The 18,133-nt window shown below is 59.5% G+C and overlaps 1 protein-coding gene across 4 annotated transcripts; it reads left to right on the forward strand.

The window, feature by feature from the left end:
- Positions 1 to 783: 783 nt before the first annotated feature.
- LOC149852727 (uncharacterized) lies at positions 784 to 16,583 on the forward strand. Of its 4 annotated transcripts, XM_090029675.1 has the most exons (15): positions 784 to 953; positions 2,116 to 2,526; positions 5,527 to 5,596; positions 5,841 to 8,065; positions 8,331 to 8,393; positions 10,426 to 10,824; positions 12,260 to 12,329; positions 12,613 to 12,812; positions 12,928 to 13,158; positions 13,478 to 13,540; positions 13,771 to 13,839; positions 14,670 to 14,927; positions 15,306 to 15,397; positions 15,778 to 16,057; positions 16,515 to 16,583. In XM_090029675.1, the coding sequence occupies exons 1-14, from the start codon at positions 836 to 838 to the stop codon at positions 15,985 to 15,987; spliced, it is 4,479 nt and encodes a 1,492-aa protein (XP_089885801.1). In that variant the 5' UTR covers positions 784 to 835; the 3' UTR covers positions 15,988 to 16,057; positions 16,515 to 16,583. The 4 variants fall into 4 exon arrangements, with proteins under 4 accessions (XP_089885801.1, XP_089885798.1, XP_089885802.1 ...); XM_090029672.1 differs by having other exon boundaries at positions 12,554 to 13,158; XM_090029676.1 differs by lacking the exon at positions 14,670 to 14,927 and having other exon boundaries at positions 12,554 to 13,158.
- Positions 16,584 to 18,133: the final 1,550 nt, after the last annotated feature.

The following is an 18,133-nucleotide window of genomic DNA, read 5'->3' on the forward strand; positions in this document are numbered from 1 at the left end:
CTGGCCCCAGGCCTTGACAGCTGGGGGGCAGCACCTGGCGGGTAGGCTGCCTAGCAACACTGGAATAACCCTCATGTCTCCTAGCAACACTGGGACACAACACAGGATACACTGGGCAGCCCTAGTCAGTAGCCCGTTGCTTGGCAACAACTGATACCCCATTATGGTACCCAGAGCAGCCCCAGTAACCAGTCCGTTCCCTGGCAATGCCAGATCCCCCTTCACGGTAACAGGGCCTCTGGGGCAGCTCTAGTGGGGCCAGGCGTGGCCAACGTGCTGCTCAGAGGCCCAGGCTTCCTCAGTGGCCAAAAATGGTGCAAGGTGAGGTCATTCTCATTAATGAATGGGGGGATAATGAGGAAAAAGACAGGCGGCGGCCATTTTGTGGCAGGCTGAAGGCGGTCCCTCTACCCCCACCTTGTGCTGAATGTCCCTGGGCGCGCAAACATGAGGTATCTCTATGATCACTGGTGAGGTAGAAGAGCTAGGGCGCCATGTTGGACATTCGAGTGGACATTCTGGCCCGCTCCCCGCTGTCTCCGCACTCTATGCTGCACACTGGCCGCCATGTTGTGGAGGACCGCAGAGAGCTCGTCGCCGCCCGCCTCTCTTTGGTCCCTGGAGCCTCTCTAGGCAGACACGTCTAGTCTCTGTGCCTCCAGCGGCTGAGCGCAGGGCCCTGGCGGGGTGGGCGGCGAGTCACGGCTCGTACCGGGGGGCGGGAACTGGAGGGGGTTAAAGGGCCACGCCCCCGAAATAGGGATTGGGTCAAAGGTCACGGGAGGGGCGGCGTGGAGGGGGCTGCAGGTCGGGAGTGAGGGGCACGGCCCGGGCCATGGAGCAGACGCAGCTGCTGCAGTGGGAGGAGGAGCAGGAGGACGAGGCCCCCGCGGACCCCGGGCGCCCCGTGGGGAGGCTGCGGGTGCTGGGGGGCCGCCACGGCCCGGAGAGAGGTAGGAGCCCCGATGTCCGTTGGGCGTAGGCGTCCGGGGGGTCCCGGCCTTTGATGGCACCGGGTGTCCCGGGGGAGTCGCAGGCATCGTAGACAACGGGGCGGGAAGGGACATCTAGTCCAGCCCCTGCTCCCAGCAGGGCCAGCCCCAACTAGACCGTCCCAGCCAGGTCTTAAACACCTCCAGGGATGGAGACTCCACCGCCTCCTCCCTAGTACCCCTAGGTCCCCTTGTTGAACCTGGAGCCCATCGCTCCTTGTCCTGTTGTCTGCCCCCACTGAGGACCATCCAGCTCCACCCTCTTTGCAACCCCCCTGCAGGGAGTTGAAGGTTGCTGTCAAATCCCTCCTCTGCCTTTTCTTCTCTAGACTCAATAAGCCTAGTTCCCTCAGCCTCTCCTGGCAGGTTGTGCACCCCAGCCTCCAAACCATTTTCACTGGCCTCGTTGGACTCTCTCCAGCATGTCCACATCCTTGCTGTAGTGGAGGGCCCACAACTGGACACAGCTGTGGACTGGTGCCAGGGGTGGGGACTCCACAATATGAGGAACCCGGCATCTGGGAACAAACCCAGGCACCTGGGGGTAACCCCGGTGTCTGAGGAACGTGGTGTCCGGCGTGATTCATGACATAACATCATTTCCTGGGGCTCAAGCCCATTCCTGGCTGGGGCCCGATGTGGGGCTCATGTCCCCATAGGAGAGCCTGCCAAATGCCTGGGTTCCTGGTGAGGGGAGGAGAGGAGAGAGTGAGGGGCTGGATCTTCTGGGAGAGGAGTGGGGGCTGGTCAATTAGACCAGGGAGGGGCTGGGAGCTGAGATGCCTGGGTTTATGGGAAAGGAGTGGTGCATGGGCATGCACACACGTGTGGTTGGGCAGTAGAAGTGGGTTGGGAGCCCAGATGCCTGGGTCCTCTCCCAGCTCTGGGAGGGGAGTTGAGGCCTAGTCAGCTAGACCAAGGGGTCTGGCAACCTGGACACTTAGGTTCTCTGGAAAGGAGTCTCTGTTTTGTGGGGGCTGCGCCAGTGTTCATCTGTGCAAGTGAGCATCCCAGATGCCTGGGTTGAGTGTGCATACACATGCATGTGTGTATGCACTGGCAGGGGCGGGAGTCTGGATCCCTCCCCCCTTCCAGACACCTGGGCTCTCCCCCTTCCTCACAGACATCTGGATCTATCCTGGCGAGAATGTGGTGGGCCGCCTCCCCAGCTGCCCCGTGCACCTGCCAGTGCCCTCTGTGTCTAAGCTGCATGCAGTGATTGAAGCACCAAGGCCTGGGCCCGGATACCCGCACCTGCTCTGGGACCGTGGCAGCCTCAATCGCACGCGGCGTGGCCGTGCCGTGCTCCAGCCCCATGTCCGCTACACTCTGGCCCACGGCGACACCCTGCTCTTTGGTGATGTGGGCTGTCAGTACTTCCTGCTGCCCCCAGAGGAATCTGCAGCCTCCCCCTTGGCCCCACCCCTGCCCTGTCTGTCTGTGGAGGAGACACCAACCCCATGCAGGCGTAGGATGGGCACTGGGGCCTGCTTGGTTCTGGAGTCAGAGGTGAAGAAAAAAAGATGGTGTGGAGGTGAGTGGAGGGGTTTTTCTAGGGTACAGTAACAAAGAGGGTGGGGATAGGGGTTATTTTAGGCCCTATAACAAGGCAGCTGTGGGGAAGTTTGATAGAGTCCATTATAACATGAGGGACAGGGAGATTTTAGTAGGGCCTGTAGTAGGAGGGCTGGCGGGAGTGGTGGTGGAGTCTATAACAGCATGGGCTGAGTGGGGGTTTGGTATAGGGCCTATACAAAGGGGCTGGGTGCATTCTGGTAGGACCTATAACAACAAGGGAGCTTGGGAGGTTTTGGTAGGGCCTGTAACAACAAGGGAGCCTCCGGTGTGTGGTAGTGGTGGTAGGAGGGGGTTGTAGGCCCTACAATAATAGGGCTATGGGTGGGGCTGAGGCTGGGGTTTCTTGTAGGTCTTATCGGAAGGAAAGGGGCTAGGGATGGGGTTGTGGCAGTGTAATAAGTGCATGTAAACATTGGCTTGCTCACTTGTCCTGGGCAATCTACCCCCTGCCTCCCCTGCCACATTTTTGATGTCTCTGTTTTTCCCAGGTGGGAGGCTGCCTATTTCATTGCCAAGGGTGCATACACAGCTCTGAACCTTCCCGTATATCCCATGCCTCATAGCCAGCATCCAAATTCACAAATGCTCCCGGCTCCCTTGCCGAGCTGTACCACTTGGCCTCACCTGGCCTAGAAATCCCTGGGCCTCCACCCTGGAGCCCTCACTCCCTGGAGCCTCAATACCCAGCCCCTTAGTGAGCCTCAGGCCTCACTTAGTGGACCTGGGCCCCATCCAGGCCCCCTTCTAATGGTCTGGACACCACCTCAGGCTCCACAGCAGGCCTTGACCCTTTATGTTTCTGTTGGGGCATACTCCCCTAGCCCTTCCCCTCCACAGGGTCACCCAGAAGGCAGTAGGGGCTGAGGCTTTCTGGTACCTCATACTCACCCTTCACTGGGCAGGCACAAGTGTGGCAATTCTTGGAAGTTGCCCCACTGCACCATCCTCCTCAGCAGGGCATAGTTTTAAGGTCTAGGAACCTCCTACAGTCCCTGGTCTGTACCGCCAAGCTGTTCCAGGAACAGAAGTTGGCTGGGTGACATTGCTCCTTCAGTCCCCTACAGCTATTGCTTGTATTGCTCTGGGGCTTTGCCTTATACCCAGGCTCTCCACGAATCAGGCAGCCTTCTGCCTAACATGTGACCACCTGCTTGGGCCTGCTCCCACCTGCAGGCTGTTTGCTGCTTGCTCGAACCCCTGTGAGTGACAGGTACAACCTGTGCTCCATTACAGCTAGGCCCTATAATAACATGGGAACCAGGGCTGAGGTTAAGGCTGGGTGGGGGGCCCTAGTTGGAGCCAGGGAGGTGACTGCAGGTTTTTTTGGCCCTATAACGGTGGGGGCAGGGAGTGGAGCATGGGTGTGCCCTGGGACCCAGCATTGTCACTGACCTGTCATCCTGGCGCCTGCCCCTCCAGCCACAACCCCATCCCATCTGCCCAGATGTGCCCTGCCCATGGGGGTTCTGGCCAGTCTCTATGGCGATCCTGCCTGCCTGCTCTGTCTGGCACCCCAGCGGTGATGCGGGGCAGATGGGCCGGGGTTCCTGGGCAGCGGGGCCGATCCAGCAGCAGTGGTAAAACCAGCAGTGGCATTTGGAAGAAGCCACTGCCACATGGGCTGCTGGAAAGTGGAGGCTGGCTGCCACGCCACTGCCACCTGCACACCACTCTGCACGTGGGAGGAGCGGGACTGGCTGCACACCCCCTGGTCCTGGCTTCCTCTTGGCTTAGGCAGGATCAAGGCGCCCACGAACCATATTTGGCCACCCTTGCCCTATAATAACAATGGAGCTGGGCTGGGCTTGGAGTTTGTGTTAGGTATATAATGACAGAGGTGTTGCTCCTAGGATTCCTCTTACCAGAGACCCCCAAGGATTGACACAGCCCCTTGTCCGATTTGGTATCAAGTGTACTTTAATAGCCATCCCTAGGCTTCATCATATGTTTCTTTCCCGTAATACAACCTGGCAGTCAGTTTATTCAGATGTTACAGCAGCAACCTTCAGTGATACCGGCCTCAGATTCTCTGCTGGGTGTGCAGGATGTTAGTTTCTGGATTCCTTGTTGTTCGAACAAGAATTTCAAGGTTGCTCCTGTCTCCCCAGGGTGGCAACACAAATGCATACTGCCTCTTTGTCCACTACTTCTGTAGCTTTCTCACTTCAAACTGTCCGTTCTCAAGTTTCTTACCTCATCTTTGTAGATAAGGTGCTCCAATCCTGTTCCTTTTTTGGTTTCTGTTTCTTTTTTAAGGAACCTACTATATCTGGTTAGCTCACCATACCAATCACAGCACTCATTTTTCCCAGTGCCTTATAAGGCACTCTGTACAATTTAATTGCTTAGTCCCGGGAAGGCCTAAAGTTATACTAAGAGTGTGTTTTCCCACTACAAGAGGAGCCAGCCCAGGACTGGGGGGTTTTGTAGGCCCTACAATAACAAAGCAGCTGGGCTTAGGGCTGGGACTTGTTTTAGGTCCTATAGTAACAGTGGAGGCGGGGCTAGGGCTTGGGCTGGAGCACGTATGAGGCCTTACAATAACAAAGGAACTAGGTTTGAGGGTGTGGCCAGGGCCAAGGGTTTGTATTGACCCTATAATAAGGAGGCTGAGGTTTGATTTTTTTATAGGCCATACAACAACAACAGAGCCAGGGCTGGAACTGGGGTTTTCTGTAGGTCCTATAATAACAAGGGAGCCTGGGGCTGGTGCTGGGCATTTTTGTCGGCCCTATAATATCAAGAGAGTTGGAGCTGGGGCCAGGGTTTTTGTAGGATCGATAATAATGGTGGAGCTGGGTCTTTCACTAGGCCCTACAATAACAAGCAGATCCCAGCAGGAGTAGGGGGGCTGGGGCTGATCAGGGTGTTTGGGTGCACAGGTCTCACATCCTGCCCCCTTCCCCCATCCTGGTCTCGGGTTCTCCCCAGCTGACACCTGCCTGCTCCCATCCAGGGTCAGAGGCCTCCACACAGGGCAGCGGCAGCCTAGGATTTCCGCCCCCCCACACTGTGGTGCCTGAGAGGTAAGTGCCCAGATGCCTGGGGTCTCTGGGAGGGGCTTGGGGTGGGAGTGGGGGTGCTGGGAACCCAGATGGCTGGGTTCTCTCTGTGGGGAGTGGTGACTGAGTTGTGAAAGCAGGGGGAGCTGGGAGCATGAACTCCTGGATTCCCTGGAAGGAGAGATGAAGGGTTAGCGGGTGAGCCTAAGGGGCTGGGAGCCTGGACCACCTGGATTTTCTGACCTGCCCTATGCCCCTGACCCTCTAGTGACGAGGAAGCTGAGGATGCCTCCAGCCCCTCCCCCCACCTCTGCTTCAATACGGAAGGAGGGGCAGCGACACCGAGGGGCTGGGCACCTCCCCCTGCCCTGGAGCTGCTGGATGTGGAACTCCCAAGCCAGGACCCAGATGTGCCGGGGTCAAAGACCTGCGGTCAGGAGCTCCAGGCAGGGGGCAGACGTACGGACACAGAGGCGACCAAGGATCCAGATGTTGTGGGTTCCCAGAGCCATCTGTCTGTGATTGAAGTGGCTGGCAGCACAGGAGCGAAGGACAGTGAGGGGAATCCAGATATCGTGGTTTCCCAGGGCCAACAGCCCTCCTCTGAAGCAGACAGCAATCCAGATGTAGAGGATGGGTCTGGGGTTCCAGATGTTGTAGGTCCACAGAGCCACCAGCCTGCCATTGAGGTGTGCAAAGACACAGCTGTTGAATACGTTAACAGGAAGCTAAGTGTTGAGATTCCCCAGAGCTGTCAGCCTGCTGTCCAAGTGGAGAGTGACACAGATGTGGAGGTCAAGGGTGGGATTCCAGATGTTGTAGATTCACAGAACCATCGGTCCGCCGCAGAGGTAAGCAGCAAAACAGCTGCAGAGAATGGGGATGGGAATCCAGATGTTGAGGTTCTCCAGAGCCTTCATCTAACTGTTGAGGTGGGCAGTGACACAGATGTGGAAGATAGTGATGGGATTCCAGATGTTGTGGTTGCCCAGAGCCATCAGCTCACCATTAAGGTGGGCAGTAACACAGCTGCAGAGAGTGATGGGAGTTCAGAAGCTGAGGATCTCCAGAGCTTTCGGCCAGCTGTTGCTGTGGACAGTGACACAGAAGTGGAGGAGGTGGATGGAAATCCAGATGTAGCTTGTACCCAGAGGCATCGACTGGCCCTTGAAGTGGGCAGTGATACTGATGTGGAGGAGGCAGATGGGCATTCAGATGTTGCAGGACCACAGCGCCATCGGCCTTCCATGAAGCGGGGTAGCCACATGACTGCAGAGAACGTTGGTGGGAATTCAGATGTTGTGGTTCCCCAGGACTATTGGCCAGCTGATAAGGCAGGAAGCAGTACACATGTGGAAGATGGTGATAAGATTCCAGATGTTGTAGGTCCACAAAGCCATCAGCCCAGCACTAAGGCATGCAGCAGCACAGCTGTGGAAAACAGTGATGTGAATCCTGATGTTGAGGCTCTCCAAAGTCATCAGCTGGCCTTTGAAGTGGGCAGCGACACAGATGTGGAGGACAGTGATGGAATTCCTGATGTTGTAGGTTCACAGAGCTGTTGGCCCACTGTGAAGGTGGGCAGCAACAGAGCTATAAAGAACAGTGATGGGAATCCAGATGTTGTGGCTGCCCAGAGCAGTTGGCCCACTGTTGAGGTGGATAGTGATACAGATATGGAGGACAGTGACAGGATTCCAGATGTGGCAGGGCCCCAGAACCATCGGCCAGCCACTAAGGTGGGCAGCGACACAGCTGTGGAGCGCATTAATGGGAATCCAGATGTTGAGGTTCTTCAGGGCCATCAGCCTGCCATTGGGATGGACAGTGATACAGATGTGGAGGATGGGGATAGGATTCCAGATGTTGTAGGTCCCCAGAGCCATCAGCCTGCCACTAAGGTGGGCGACAACGTAGATGTGGAGAATGTGAATGGGAAGCTAGATGTTGAAGTTTCCCAGGACCATCAATCCAACGTTGGGGTGGACAGTGATACAGATGTGGAGGGTGGGGATGGGATTCCAGATGTTATAGGTTCTCAGCGCCATCAGCCTGCTACTAAAGTGAGTGGCAACCCCGCTGTGGAGAACACTGGGAACCCAGATGTTGAGGTTCTCCAGAGCTGTTTGCCCACTGTCGAGATGGACAGTGATACGGATGTGGAAAATGGTGATGGGCTTCCAGATGTGACAGGTCCCCAGAGCCACTGGCCTGCCTTTAAAGCGGACAGTGACACCGATGTGGAGGTGGATGAGATTCCAGATGTTGTGGGTCCACCCAGGCATCAGCCAGCTGTTGAGGTGCCCAGCGACACAAAGGTGGAGAATAGTGACGGGAATCCAGAGGTGGGAGTGGCAGTCAATCCGGCTACAGCACCTCCCCAGGCTCTCCAGCCCCTCGAACCTGGGGCTCCTGATCCAGATGTGGAGGCCCCCCAGCCCCACTCATCTCCTTGCCCAGCATCTGGGGACAACAGTGAGACTGACGCCAAGGGTGAGTGAGGGGACTGCCTCCGCCCCCCCCTTCCCTGCCTGCACCCAGATGCCTGGGCTCTGTCCTCTATCCCCTGGGCAAGGGCCCTGAATGACCCTCCCCTTCCCTGCTGGAGGCCTGGGTTCCACCCCCATCCACCCCCACACACCTGGGTTCCCAGAGTCCAGCACCCACTGCCACTGGCTTTGATGCCTGGATGCACGCTGGCAGGGTGCCTTGCAGTGCATGCTGGGATAGCACCACAGCCTCCTTCACCCCCTTGCAGATGACCCTGACCTGGCATTGCAGGCCACCCAGGGCTACTTGGACAGCAAGGCTGGAGCCTCTGGTAGGATCCTGGGTTTCTCTCTGGGCTGGGGTGGTGGAGGGGGGCTAAGAGTCTGGATGCCTCTGTTAGCTGGGAGGGAGTGGGGACTGATGGGTATAATCAGAGGGAGTTCGGACACCTGGGTCCATGTGGGTATCCCCGCTGCCACTCGTGTCCCACGTTGTGGTGAGGGTGGAGGGGTGCAAAATGGGGGATTGTGGGTAATTCCCTTCCTCAGCAGTCCCCAGCCTGGAGGAGGAGGCCACCCAGAGGTTCTCCCAGGAGTGGGCTGGGAGCCCGGACGTCTGGGTTCTCCGTGCCTGGGTCCTGGGTACCTGGGAGGGGGCAGCGCTGGACACAGGTTCTCTGTAAGGGGAGCTGGGTTTTCCATGGGCACATACCTGGGTACCCTGAACCGCAGGCTTCTGTGTTTCTGCCCATCTGCCCCGAATGCCTGGGTCTCAGACACATGGGCAGAACGGCTTCCTTGGGCTCATCTGGAAAGGGACAGAAGCACGGGGTAAAGCAGAGTTCAGGTGAGAGCCACCCTTGAGGCTCCCAACTTCCCCCTGGTCTCGTTCCCCAGCCCTCACCCCCTGCCCAGAGATCCCAGGCATCCCTCTGGGCTCTTACCCCCATCTAGTCCCTTAGCTCCCTCTTCCCCTGCTAAGGACCCTGGAGTCCATGCTCCCAGCTCCGCCTGCCCCACAACTCCCCCAGGCCCCAAAGGGCCCAGGTGTCCAGGCTCCCAGCCCCGCAGCTCTTACTCCCTCCGCCCCTTCCCAGAGAACTGGGGCTCCTGGCCCTGCCCCCACTGATTGGGGCTGGCCGTGTAGCAGAGCGGGCACAGGGTGGGGCTGGGGGCAGGACACCTGGGTTATGGGGGTTGTAGAGCAGTGGGGCTGGGAGCCGGGTCCCCTGGTGGGTGTGGGGGGCTGGCAGGTGAGCTGGAAGCAGCCCTGGCCCCAGGCCTTGATGGTTGGGGGCACTCACGGGCCAGTATGCTGCCTAGCAACACTGGAATGACCCTTGTGTCTCCTAGCAACACTGGGACACAACACAGGGTACCCTGTCACCAGCCTGTTGCCTAGTAACACTGAGATGCCCCTTAATGGTACAAGAGCCTCTGGGGTCTGTCCCGGGCTAGATTTCCTCAGTGGCTAAAATTGGCTGCAAGGTGAGGTCATTCTCATTAATGAATTGGGGGATAATGAGGTAGATGACACGCTTTGGAGGACGAAGTGTGTGCACTCTAGCCGTCGCTCTTTCTGGTCGGGCGGTGGCCATTTTGTGGCGGGCTCAAAGCGAGCGCTTTAGCCCTGCTCTCTCCCCTTAACGTCCCTGGGTAGTCTACGTGAGGTATCTATGGTCATTCGCGAGGTAGACGGGCAGGGACGCCATGTTGTGGAGGAACTAGTGTAGGCACTCTAGTCTGACGCCCAGCTTCCTCTTTATGGCTCAGCCGCGCCACGTTGAGGAGGACCGCAGAGAGCTAGCCGCTCTAGGCCGGTGCCACTCATCTCTGTGGTCCCGTGGCGCCTTTCTAGGCGACCATAGCCAAGCTCTGTGGCTCCAGCGCCCAAGCGCGGGGAATTTAAAGGGCCGCTGCCCCTAAATAGGAAGTGGGTCAGAAGTCACGGGCGGGGGCGGGGCTGACTTGAGCTGCCCCCGCCCGGGGCATGGAGCAGACGCAGCTGCTGCAGTGGGGGGAGGAGCAGGAGGACGAGGTCCCCGCGGACCCCGGGCGCCCCGTGGGGAGACTGTGGGTGCTGGGGAGCCGCCACGGCCCGGAGAGAGGTAGGACCCCCCCCCACTCGCCTCCGGGGTCTGGGCCGTCCCTGATGTCCCGTGGGCTGCAAGTGTCCGGGGGTGAGCTACATGTCCAAGGGCCCCGGGTGTCCGAGGGAGCCTGGACACTTGGGTTCTGTGTGTTGTGGAGGGGGGTGGGGGTGGGTGTCTGTCTGTGCACGTGTGTGTGTGCACACACTGGTGGGAGTGGGAGCCTGCATGACTGGGTCCCTACAGACACCTGGGCTCTCCCCCTTCCTCACAGACGTCTGGATCTACCCTGGCAAGAACGTGGTGGGCCGCCTCCCTAGCTGCCCCGTGCACCTGCCAGCGCCCTCGGTGTCAAAGGTCCACGCGGTGATCGAAGCACCAGGGCCTCGGCCCGGACACCCACACCTGCTCTGGGACTGCGGCAGCCTCAATCGCACACGGCGCGGCCGTGCCGTGCTCCAGCCCCACGTCCGCTATGCCCTGACCCACGGCGACACCCTGCTCTTCGGTGATGTGGGCTGCCAGTACTTCCTGCAGCCCCCGGGGCAATCTGCAGACTCCCCCCTGCCCTGTGTGGCCGTGGAGGAGACGCCGACCCCAGGCAGGCATAGGGCAGGCGCTGGGGCCCTGTTGGCTCAGAGCTCAGAGGAGGAGAAGGCAAGACAGCACGTAGGTGAGTGGAGGGGGCGTTTCTGAGACCTACAATAATGAGGGTGGGAGTTATGGTAGGCCCTATAATAACAAGGGAGCTGTGGGGAGCTTTGGTAGGGTCAATTATAACGTGAGGGGTGGGGGAGGATTTTAGTAGGGCTTGTAATAAAAGGGGTGGCGGTGGAGTCTGTAACAACAACAGTTGGGGGGGTTTGGGTAGGGTCTGTAATAACAAGGAGCTGGGCTGTGGGTTTGGTAGGGCCTAACAAGAGGCTGAGTGGATTTTGGTAGGACCTAAAATAACAAGGGGGCTTGAGAGGCTTTGGTAGGATCTGTAACAACAGCGGGGCTGTGTGTGTGTGTGTGGAGGGGGCTGTAGGACCTATTGGAACAAAGGGGCTGGGGGGGAGCTGTAGGCCCTACAGTAAGAACAGGGCTGGGGGTGGGGCTGCGGTTGGGGTATCTTGTAGGTTATGTAATATTATTAAGTCAGGGCTGGGGTAGCGGCAGGAGTTTGAGGTTTTGGCTAGGCCTATAACATGGGATCTGGAGCTGAGATTGGGGCTGGGGGCTCTAGTCAGCCCTAAAATAACAATGGAGCTCGGGGCCGGGGGGGGCGGGCTGTGGGGTATTTTGTTTGTTTTGGCCCTATAATGGTGGGGGCAAGGAACAGCTGGCAGCTCTGCCCTGGGACCTGGCCCTGCACTGTTACTGTCTTGCCATCCTGTACCCTGCCCATGGGGGTCCTGGCCAGTCTCCATGGAGACCCCTCCTGCCTGCCTGCTGTGTCTTGCACCCCTGGGCAGTGGGGCCAATCTGGCAGCAGTGGTGAAACTGGTGGTGGCATCTGGAAGAAGCCGCCACTGTGCGGGCTGCTGAGAAGTGGAGGCTGGCTGCCACGCCACCCTCACTTCCACACTGCTGCGTGCCCAGGGGCGGCGGGACCAACCGTGCACCCCACGGCTCAGGCGGGTCCAAGGTGCCTACAGGCCATATTTTGCCCACCTCTGCCCTATAATAACCATGGAGCTGGGCTAGGCTGGGGGGTTTTTTGGCAGTTGTATAATGACAGAGGAGCCAGGAGGGGTTGGGGAAGGGTGTGTGGGTTCTAGGCCCTACAGTAACAAAGCAGCTGAGCTTTTATAGGCTGTACAACAACAATGGAATCGGGGCTGGAGCTGGTGTTTTCTGTAAGCCCTATAATAAGGGAGCCCAGGGGTGATGCTGGGCATTTTTATTTTTGTTGGCCTATAATGCCAAAAGAGTTGCAGCTAGGATCAGGGTTTTCACAGACTTTTAAGAGCTGGGGCTGGGTGTTTTGGTAGCCCCTACTTGGTAGGAGTAGGGGGACTGGGTCTGATCAGGGTGTTTGGGTGCAGAGGCCCCATATCCTGACCCGGACCCCCATCCCAGTCTCCTGGGTTCTCCCCAGCTGACACCTGCCTGCTCCCATCCAGGGTCAGAGGCCTCCATGCGAGGCAGCGGCAGCCTAGGATCTCCACCCCACAACACTGTGGTGCCTGAGAGGTATGTGCCCGGATGTCTGGGAAGGGCCTGGGCGTTGGGGTGGGAATGGGGGAGCTGGAAGCCTGAGTTCTCTGGGGAGAGTGAGGGGTGAGAGCAGGGGGTGTTGGGGAGCATGGATGCCTGGATTCCCTGGGAGGGGAGTTGGAAGACTGGGGGGTAAGCCCAAGGGGCTGGGAGCCTGGACACCTAGGTTTTCTGACCCACCCTATGCCCCCTACCCCTAGTGACGAAGAAGCTGAGGATGCCCCCAGCCTCTCTCCCCACCTCTGCTTCAATACCCCAGGGGGTGCAGCAACGTCAGGGGGGCGGACACCTCCCCCTGCCCCGGAGCCGCCAGATGTGGACCCCACAGGCCAGGATCCAGACGTTCCTGGACCAAAGACCTGTGGATGGGAGCTCCTGGCAGGGGACAGATGCACAGCCACAGAGGGGGCCAAGGATCCAGATGCTGTGGGTTCCCAGAGCCATCAGCCAGCTGTGGAGGTGGGCAGCGTCATGGATGTGGAGGATGGTGATGGGCTTTCAGATGTGACAGATCCCCAGAGCAGTCAGCCTGCCTTTAAAGTGGACAGCGACACTGATGTAGAGGAGATTCCAGATGTTGTAGGTTCTCCCAGCCATCAGCCAGCTGCTGAGGTGGGCAGCGACACTGATGTGGAGGATGGTGGCGGAAATCCAGAGGTGGGGATGGCAGCCCAACTGACTGCAGCACCTCCCTGGGCTCACCAGCCCCTTGCACCTGGACCTCCTGATCCAGATTTGGAGGCCCCCCAGCCCCACCGATCCTCTTGGTCAACATTTGGGGGCGACAGTGAGACTGATGTGGAAGGTGAGTGATAGGACCTCGCCCTGCCCAGTTCTGTCCTCTGTCCCCTGGGCAAGGGTCCTGAATGACCCTCCCCCTCCCTCCCTGGAGGCCTGAATTCCACCCCCATCCCTGGCGGAAGGGCCTTGAATAGCCGCCTCTCTGCCGGACACCTGGGTTTCAGACCCTCACCCACCCCCAGACACCTGGGTTCCCAGAATTGAGCATCCGCTGCCACCAGCTTTGGTGCCTGGGTTTTGGTGGTCACACGCTGCCCTGCAGTGAATGCTGGGATAGTGCCACAACCTCCCTTTAACCCTCTCTCTTTCTGCTCCCCCCGCAGATGACCCCAACCTGGCATTGGAGGCCACCCAGTGCTACCTGGGCAATGAGGCTGGAGCCCCCGGTAGGACACCTGGGGTCTCTCTGAGCTGTGGGGGGAAGGAGAGGCTGGGAGCCCGGACACCTGGGTTCTCTGGGAGGGTTGGGAAGGCCGGTGGGTTGGAGTAGGGAGCTGGGAATCTGGACACCTGGGTTCTCTCTCCCCCTGCCACTGCTGTCCCACATTGTGGGGGGGGGGGGTGGTGCAACATGGCGGATTGTGGGTAATTCCCTTACCCTCTCCCTTCCCTGCAGCCCCTGGCCTGGAGGAAGAGGAGGCTACCCAGAGGTTCTTCTTTGGGACCCAGCGCCGGGCAGGGGAAGGTGAGTGAGGAGTTGCCTGGTGCAGCTCAAGGGGGTGTAGTTAGACCCTTCCTCCCACCCAGCAGTCCATCTAGTTCGTCACTGGCTCCAACCCCAGCCAGACCTCGCCCCCACTGGAGCTAATACCCCAGGGTCACATGATGCAGCCCAAGTGGGGGGTGGAACTGACCACTGGGCAGGGTCTCCTGAAAGGGGTGGAGCTAATGATCCCTGCAGGGCAGGTTTACTGGGCAAGCCCTCAGTCCCACACCCTGGGGTGCCTCCACGCTGTTGGGCTGTATGGTCCAGGGGGCACGGCCTCTGGCTGGGATGGAACCAATGACTACCTGGGTGTGGAGCTACAGGTCTCCATACTGCCTCCGTGATGTCGCCACTCATGCTGGAGGCAGGAGATGCCCTGACAGCCATCTTGGATCTGGCACCTATGGGGGGAGGTTCCCTTGCAGCCGTCTTGGATTTGAAACCAAGAAAGGGCAGGGGGTGGGGCTTGCTGGCAGCCGTCTTGGATTAGACATGCCTGCGGTGGCAATTCTCTGGCAGCCATGTTGGATTTCACACCAGCGTGGGGAGGTATCCAGGTGGCCATCTTGGATTTGAAGCCCTAACTGAGGGTGTGTCCTGGCAGCCATCTTGGACTTGATACCAGCAAAGACGGGGAGGTCCATTGTGGCTATCTGGGATTTGATGCTAGTGAAAGGGGGCTGCTTCAAAGGATTCTGGGAAGTGGCAGACTAACAGGCCTGGGCCATAGGGTCCCACTGGGGATGTGGACAGGAACCTGGGAGCCCGGTCTCCTGGGTCCACTCTCTGTCTTCCCTCCCATTTTCTAGTGGAGTCAGACGAGGAGCTCTATGTGGAACAGGCCACCCAGGCCTTCATCCCCCAGGGGGAGGAGATGCAGCCCCTGCCCATGGCACCACCCCCAGCACTGCCCCCGGCACCTGTGGAAAAGCAGCACCCACCGAGTGGGGCCACGTTGGAGCCACCAGGTGGCACCAGACTGGAGCCCACCCCGAAACCAGAGGAGGAGACTCAGCCTGTGGCGTTAGGCCGTGGCACCCTACATGAGCCCAGCCAAGCACTACAGGGTGAAGAGGGGTGGGGGGGGGTGTATTTATGCACATTCTGGACACCTGGGGTCTGTGTGGGTGTTTGTGTCCCAGATGCTTGGGGGGGGGGTGTGTCCTACATGCCTGGGGGGGGGGTGTGGTGTAGCTCATGTACCGCGTATGTGGGCCAGGGGCTGGCTCTCCAGTCCCAGGAGAGGAGTTATGGGGTTGGTAGTTTGGATGCCCGGGTTCTCTGGGTGTGTGGGGCAAGGGCTGAAGGTTGTTAAACCAGGGGGGCTGGGAGCAGAGACGCATGGGTTCTCCACACCCTGTGAGGTGGGCGGGTAGGTGCATGGAGAGGAGTTCCCTGGCAGGGGAGGCAGCAGGACTGACCCTTCTGTGCTCCTCTTCTTCCAGGCCCTGCAGATGGGGAGCCAGGGAGGCTACGGCTGGAGGCCACCAGGGCCATCCCGTCACTTGCAGAGCCCCAGCTTGGGGACAGCACTGAGGTGAGTGCTGCCCCAGCTCCACCCCCACACCTCTCCTGGAGCTGGAGAGACCCCAAGCATCCGGGCTCCCAGGCCCCTACTAGAGAACCCAGGCGTCTGGGCTCTGAGCCTATCCGGCTCTCACCGACCAGTTTTGTGGGTGTGTGTTGTTGTGTTTTTTTTCCTCCCTCTCTGGAAAATGGAGAGAACCTGGGGTCTGGGCTCCCAGTACCTCCTGGTCTAGCCCATGTGCCCTGCTTTCTTCCCAGAGCAGGGAAAGAAGCCAGGCATCTGGCCTCCCAGCTTTCACTTAAGCCTTGTCCCAGTCCCAGAGCCAGGGGGTGGAGAACCCAGGTGTCTGTGCCCATGGTCTCTCATCTCTCCCTTTTTTGTTGCTCCAGGTCCCAGCAACCCCAGAAGAGGAGGCGGCAGCTCTGGCTGCTAGGAGGCGCCGCAGCCTGCGCTCGAGCTCCGCCCCCGCCCCTGCCCCCCGCCCCCGCCCCTGCCCCTGCCCCTGCCCCTGTCCTACGGCGCAGCCAGCGGCGCCGGGCAGAGGCCACGGCACCAAAGCCTCCGCAGAGGCACAGAACCCAGGGCTCAAGTGGTCCTAAGGCCCGAGGGGATGCTGGGAGCAATGCCAGGGCCCCAAAGGATGCTGGGAGAGAGGCCAGCCAAAGCAAGGTGTGACTCATGCCCCGCCCCACCAGGCCCGAGGGCATGGCCTAAATTGGGGGGAGTGGGTGGGTGGAGCCCGAGTCCTGGAAGAGGTGGAGCTTGGCTCACTTAAATTGTCTCCTGACATGGGTGGAGCCTGAATCCAAGAAGTGGCAGGGCTTGAGAGCAGGGCTTCATGATGGTGGGGCCCAGCAGGCATGCGGATCAGGGTGTGGGTGCAGCCTGAGTCTTGGAAAGTGGTGGGACTTTGGAGCCTGGGTGTGGGGCTTGTGGTATGGTGGGTGGGGCCTAACTGGCTGTGGGCGGGGCTTGGCTGTGCCAGGTCATGCATGGGGGGGGTAAAAAAGAGGAGGCCTCACTCCTTGTGGAAGAGGGTGAGGTCTCAGGCTGGGGGCGGGGCATGGGAAGAAGGAGGTGGAGCTCATTCTGGAGGAGGGTTCTTACCCTCCTCCCTGCCCCACAGGAGCCAGAGCATCACCCGGAGACCCTGCGAGACCGCCCCACGCGCCAGCGGGCAGCTGCTGTGCCCCGGGTATGAGGCTGGGGGTGGGGTCCTAAGAGATGGGGTCATTCCCCCTCCTTTTAGGCCTTGGTACAGTTCCCTCCTGAGTTGCAAAAGGGGAAGGTGCATGGATTGTACCACTTCCCCCTACGGGGGGGGGGTGTGTGTGTGTGTGTGTGTGTGTGTGTGTGTGTGTGGATTAAGAATATAATTAGCAGTGGACTGTACCAAGTCACAGTAGAGGGGGGCATGGGTTGTACCCCATGGCAAGGGTTACAGGAACTGCACCTTGTAGAGGAGGGGGGAGTAAGTGAGGCTATAGCACGCTATAAGGGAGCGGGGTAAGAAATGTACCACCCTGTAGCTGGGGGCAGGATTCTACCATAATATCCTGGAGATGAGGGATTGGGGTGGGGATGAGGCTGTACCACTTTGTTCTGGAACTTGGTTGGGAGGAGATGACTGTACCACCCTGTTTTGGGTGGTGAGGGGAAGGACTGTACCGCATGTCACAGACAGAGGTCGGGGTCAAGGATTTTAAGGCTTCACGGGGGGGGGGGGGGGGGGGGGGGGGGGGGGGGGGGGGGGGGGGGGAAATGTACCACCCTGTCCTAGGGTGAGGTTCACAGGGTGATCTCATTCCTGCAGATCTGAGATTATGACTGCCACCCTGTTCTGGGGTGGGGGGGAGGACTGTACCATTATGTCCTGAGGGGGTTGGAGACTATACCACCCTGTCCCAAACCTGCGGGGTGTGAAGACTGTGCTACCTTGTCATGAATGTTGGTGAGGACTGTCTCACCATCTCTGGCCTAGGTGGGAGAACACTATGCCACTCTATCCTAGACATGGGGGGCATGAGGACTGTACCATTCTCATGGGGGGGGGGTCAGGGGGGTGAGGACTGCACAATCGTCCCAAACCTGTGGGGGAAGAGTTATGCTAGCTGTCCCACACTTTGGGGGCGGGGGGACGACAACGAAGGTGACTATACCACCATGTCCCAGATCTGTGGGGGAAGGGAGGACTGTACCACCAGTTGGGGGGGCAAGCTCATGCCCAGGGCTGTGCGAACCCCTGTGCCCCACAGGTGCTGTTCACAGGTGTGGTGGATGCGGCAGGTGAGCAAGCGGTGGCAGCGCTGGGCCGGGACCTTGGCCAACTCTGTTTTCGAGTGCACCCACCTGGTGACCGACCGCGTCCGCCGCACGCTCAAATTCCTGTGTGCTCTTGCCCGCGGTGTCCCCATTGTCACCCCCGCCTGGCTGGACAAGGTAGTGCCCTCGCTCCTGACCCACAGCGCCCCCTGACCTCCCACCTCTATTCAAATAGGGACTGAGAGAGACGTGCACGGAGTGGGCGGGGCTAAGGTGGGAGGTGGGGCTAGAGTGGGGTGGGGCTCAGATCAGGGCTGGTAGTGTAGGAGAGAGGAGGCGGCACTATGTTGGAGTGGGTGGAGCCGAGCTGAGGCAGGGACAGGTGGGAGCTGGGGAGTGGGCAGGGCTAAGGTGGGGGTAGGGGTGTTGGAGTGGGTGGGGCTACAGCCAGGAGTAGGCGGGCTTTAGGGAATAGTGGTAGGC

The sequence above is a fragment of the Crocodylus siamensis genome, chromosome 15 (genome assembly GCF_052110815.1).
Source record: "Crocodylus siamensis isolate JL-2025a chromosome 15, ASM5211081v1, whole genome shotgun sequence".
In the NCBI taxonomy this organism is placed as follows: Eukaryota; Metazoa; Chordata; order Crocodylia; family Crocodylidae; genus Crocodylus; species Crocodylus siamensis.

Excerpts from the sequence above, each read along its gene's own strand:
- LOC149852727 (XM_090029672.1), top strand. The coding sequence starts at position 836 with ATGGAGCAGACGCAGCTGCTGCAGTGGGAGGAGGAGCAGGAGGACGAG. Across the intron at positions 5,597-5,840 it reads CACACTGTGGTGCCTGAGAG|TGACGAGGAAGCTGAGGATG; the intron begins GTAAGTGCCCAG and ends CTGACCCTCTAG. Across the intron at positions 13,840-14,669 it reads CCAGCGCCGGGCAGGGGAAG|TGGAGTCAGACGAGGAGCTC; the intron begins GTGAGTGAGGAG and ends CCCATTTTCTAG.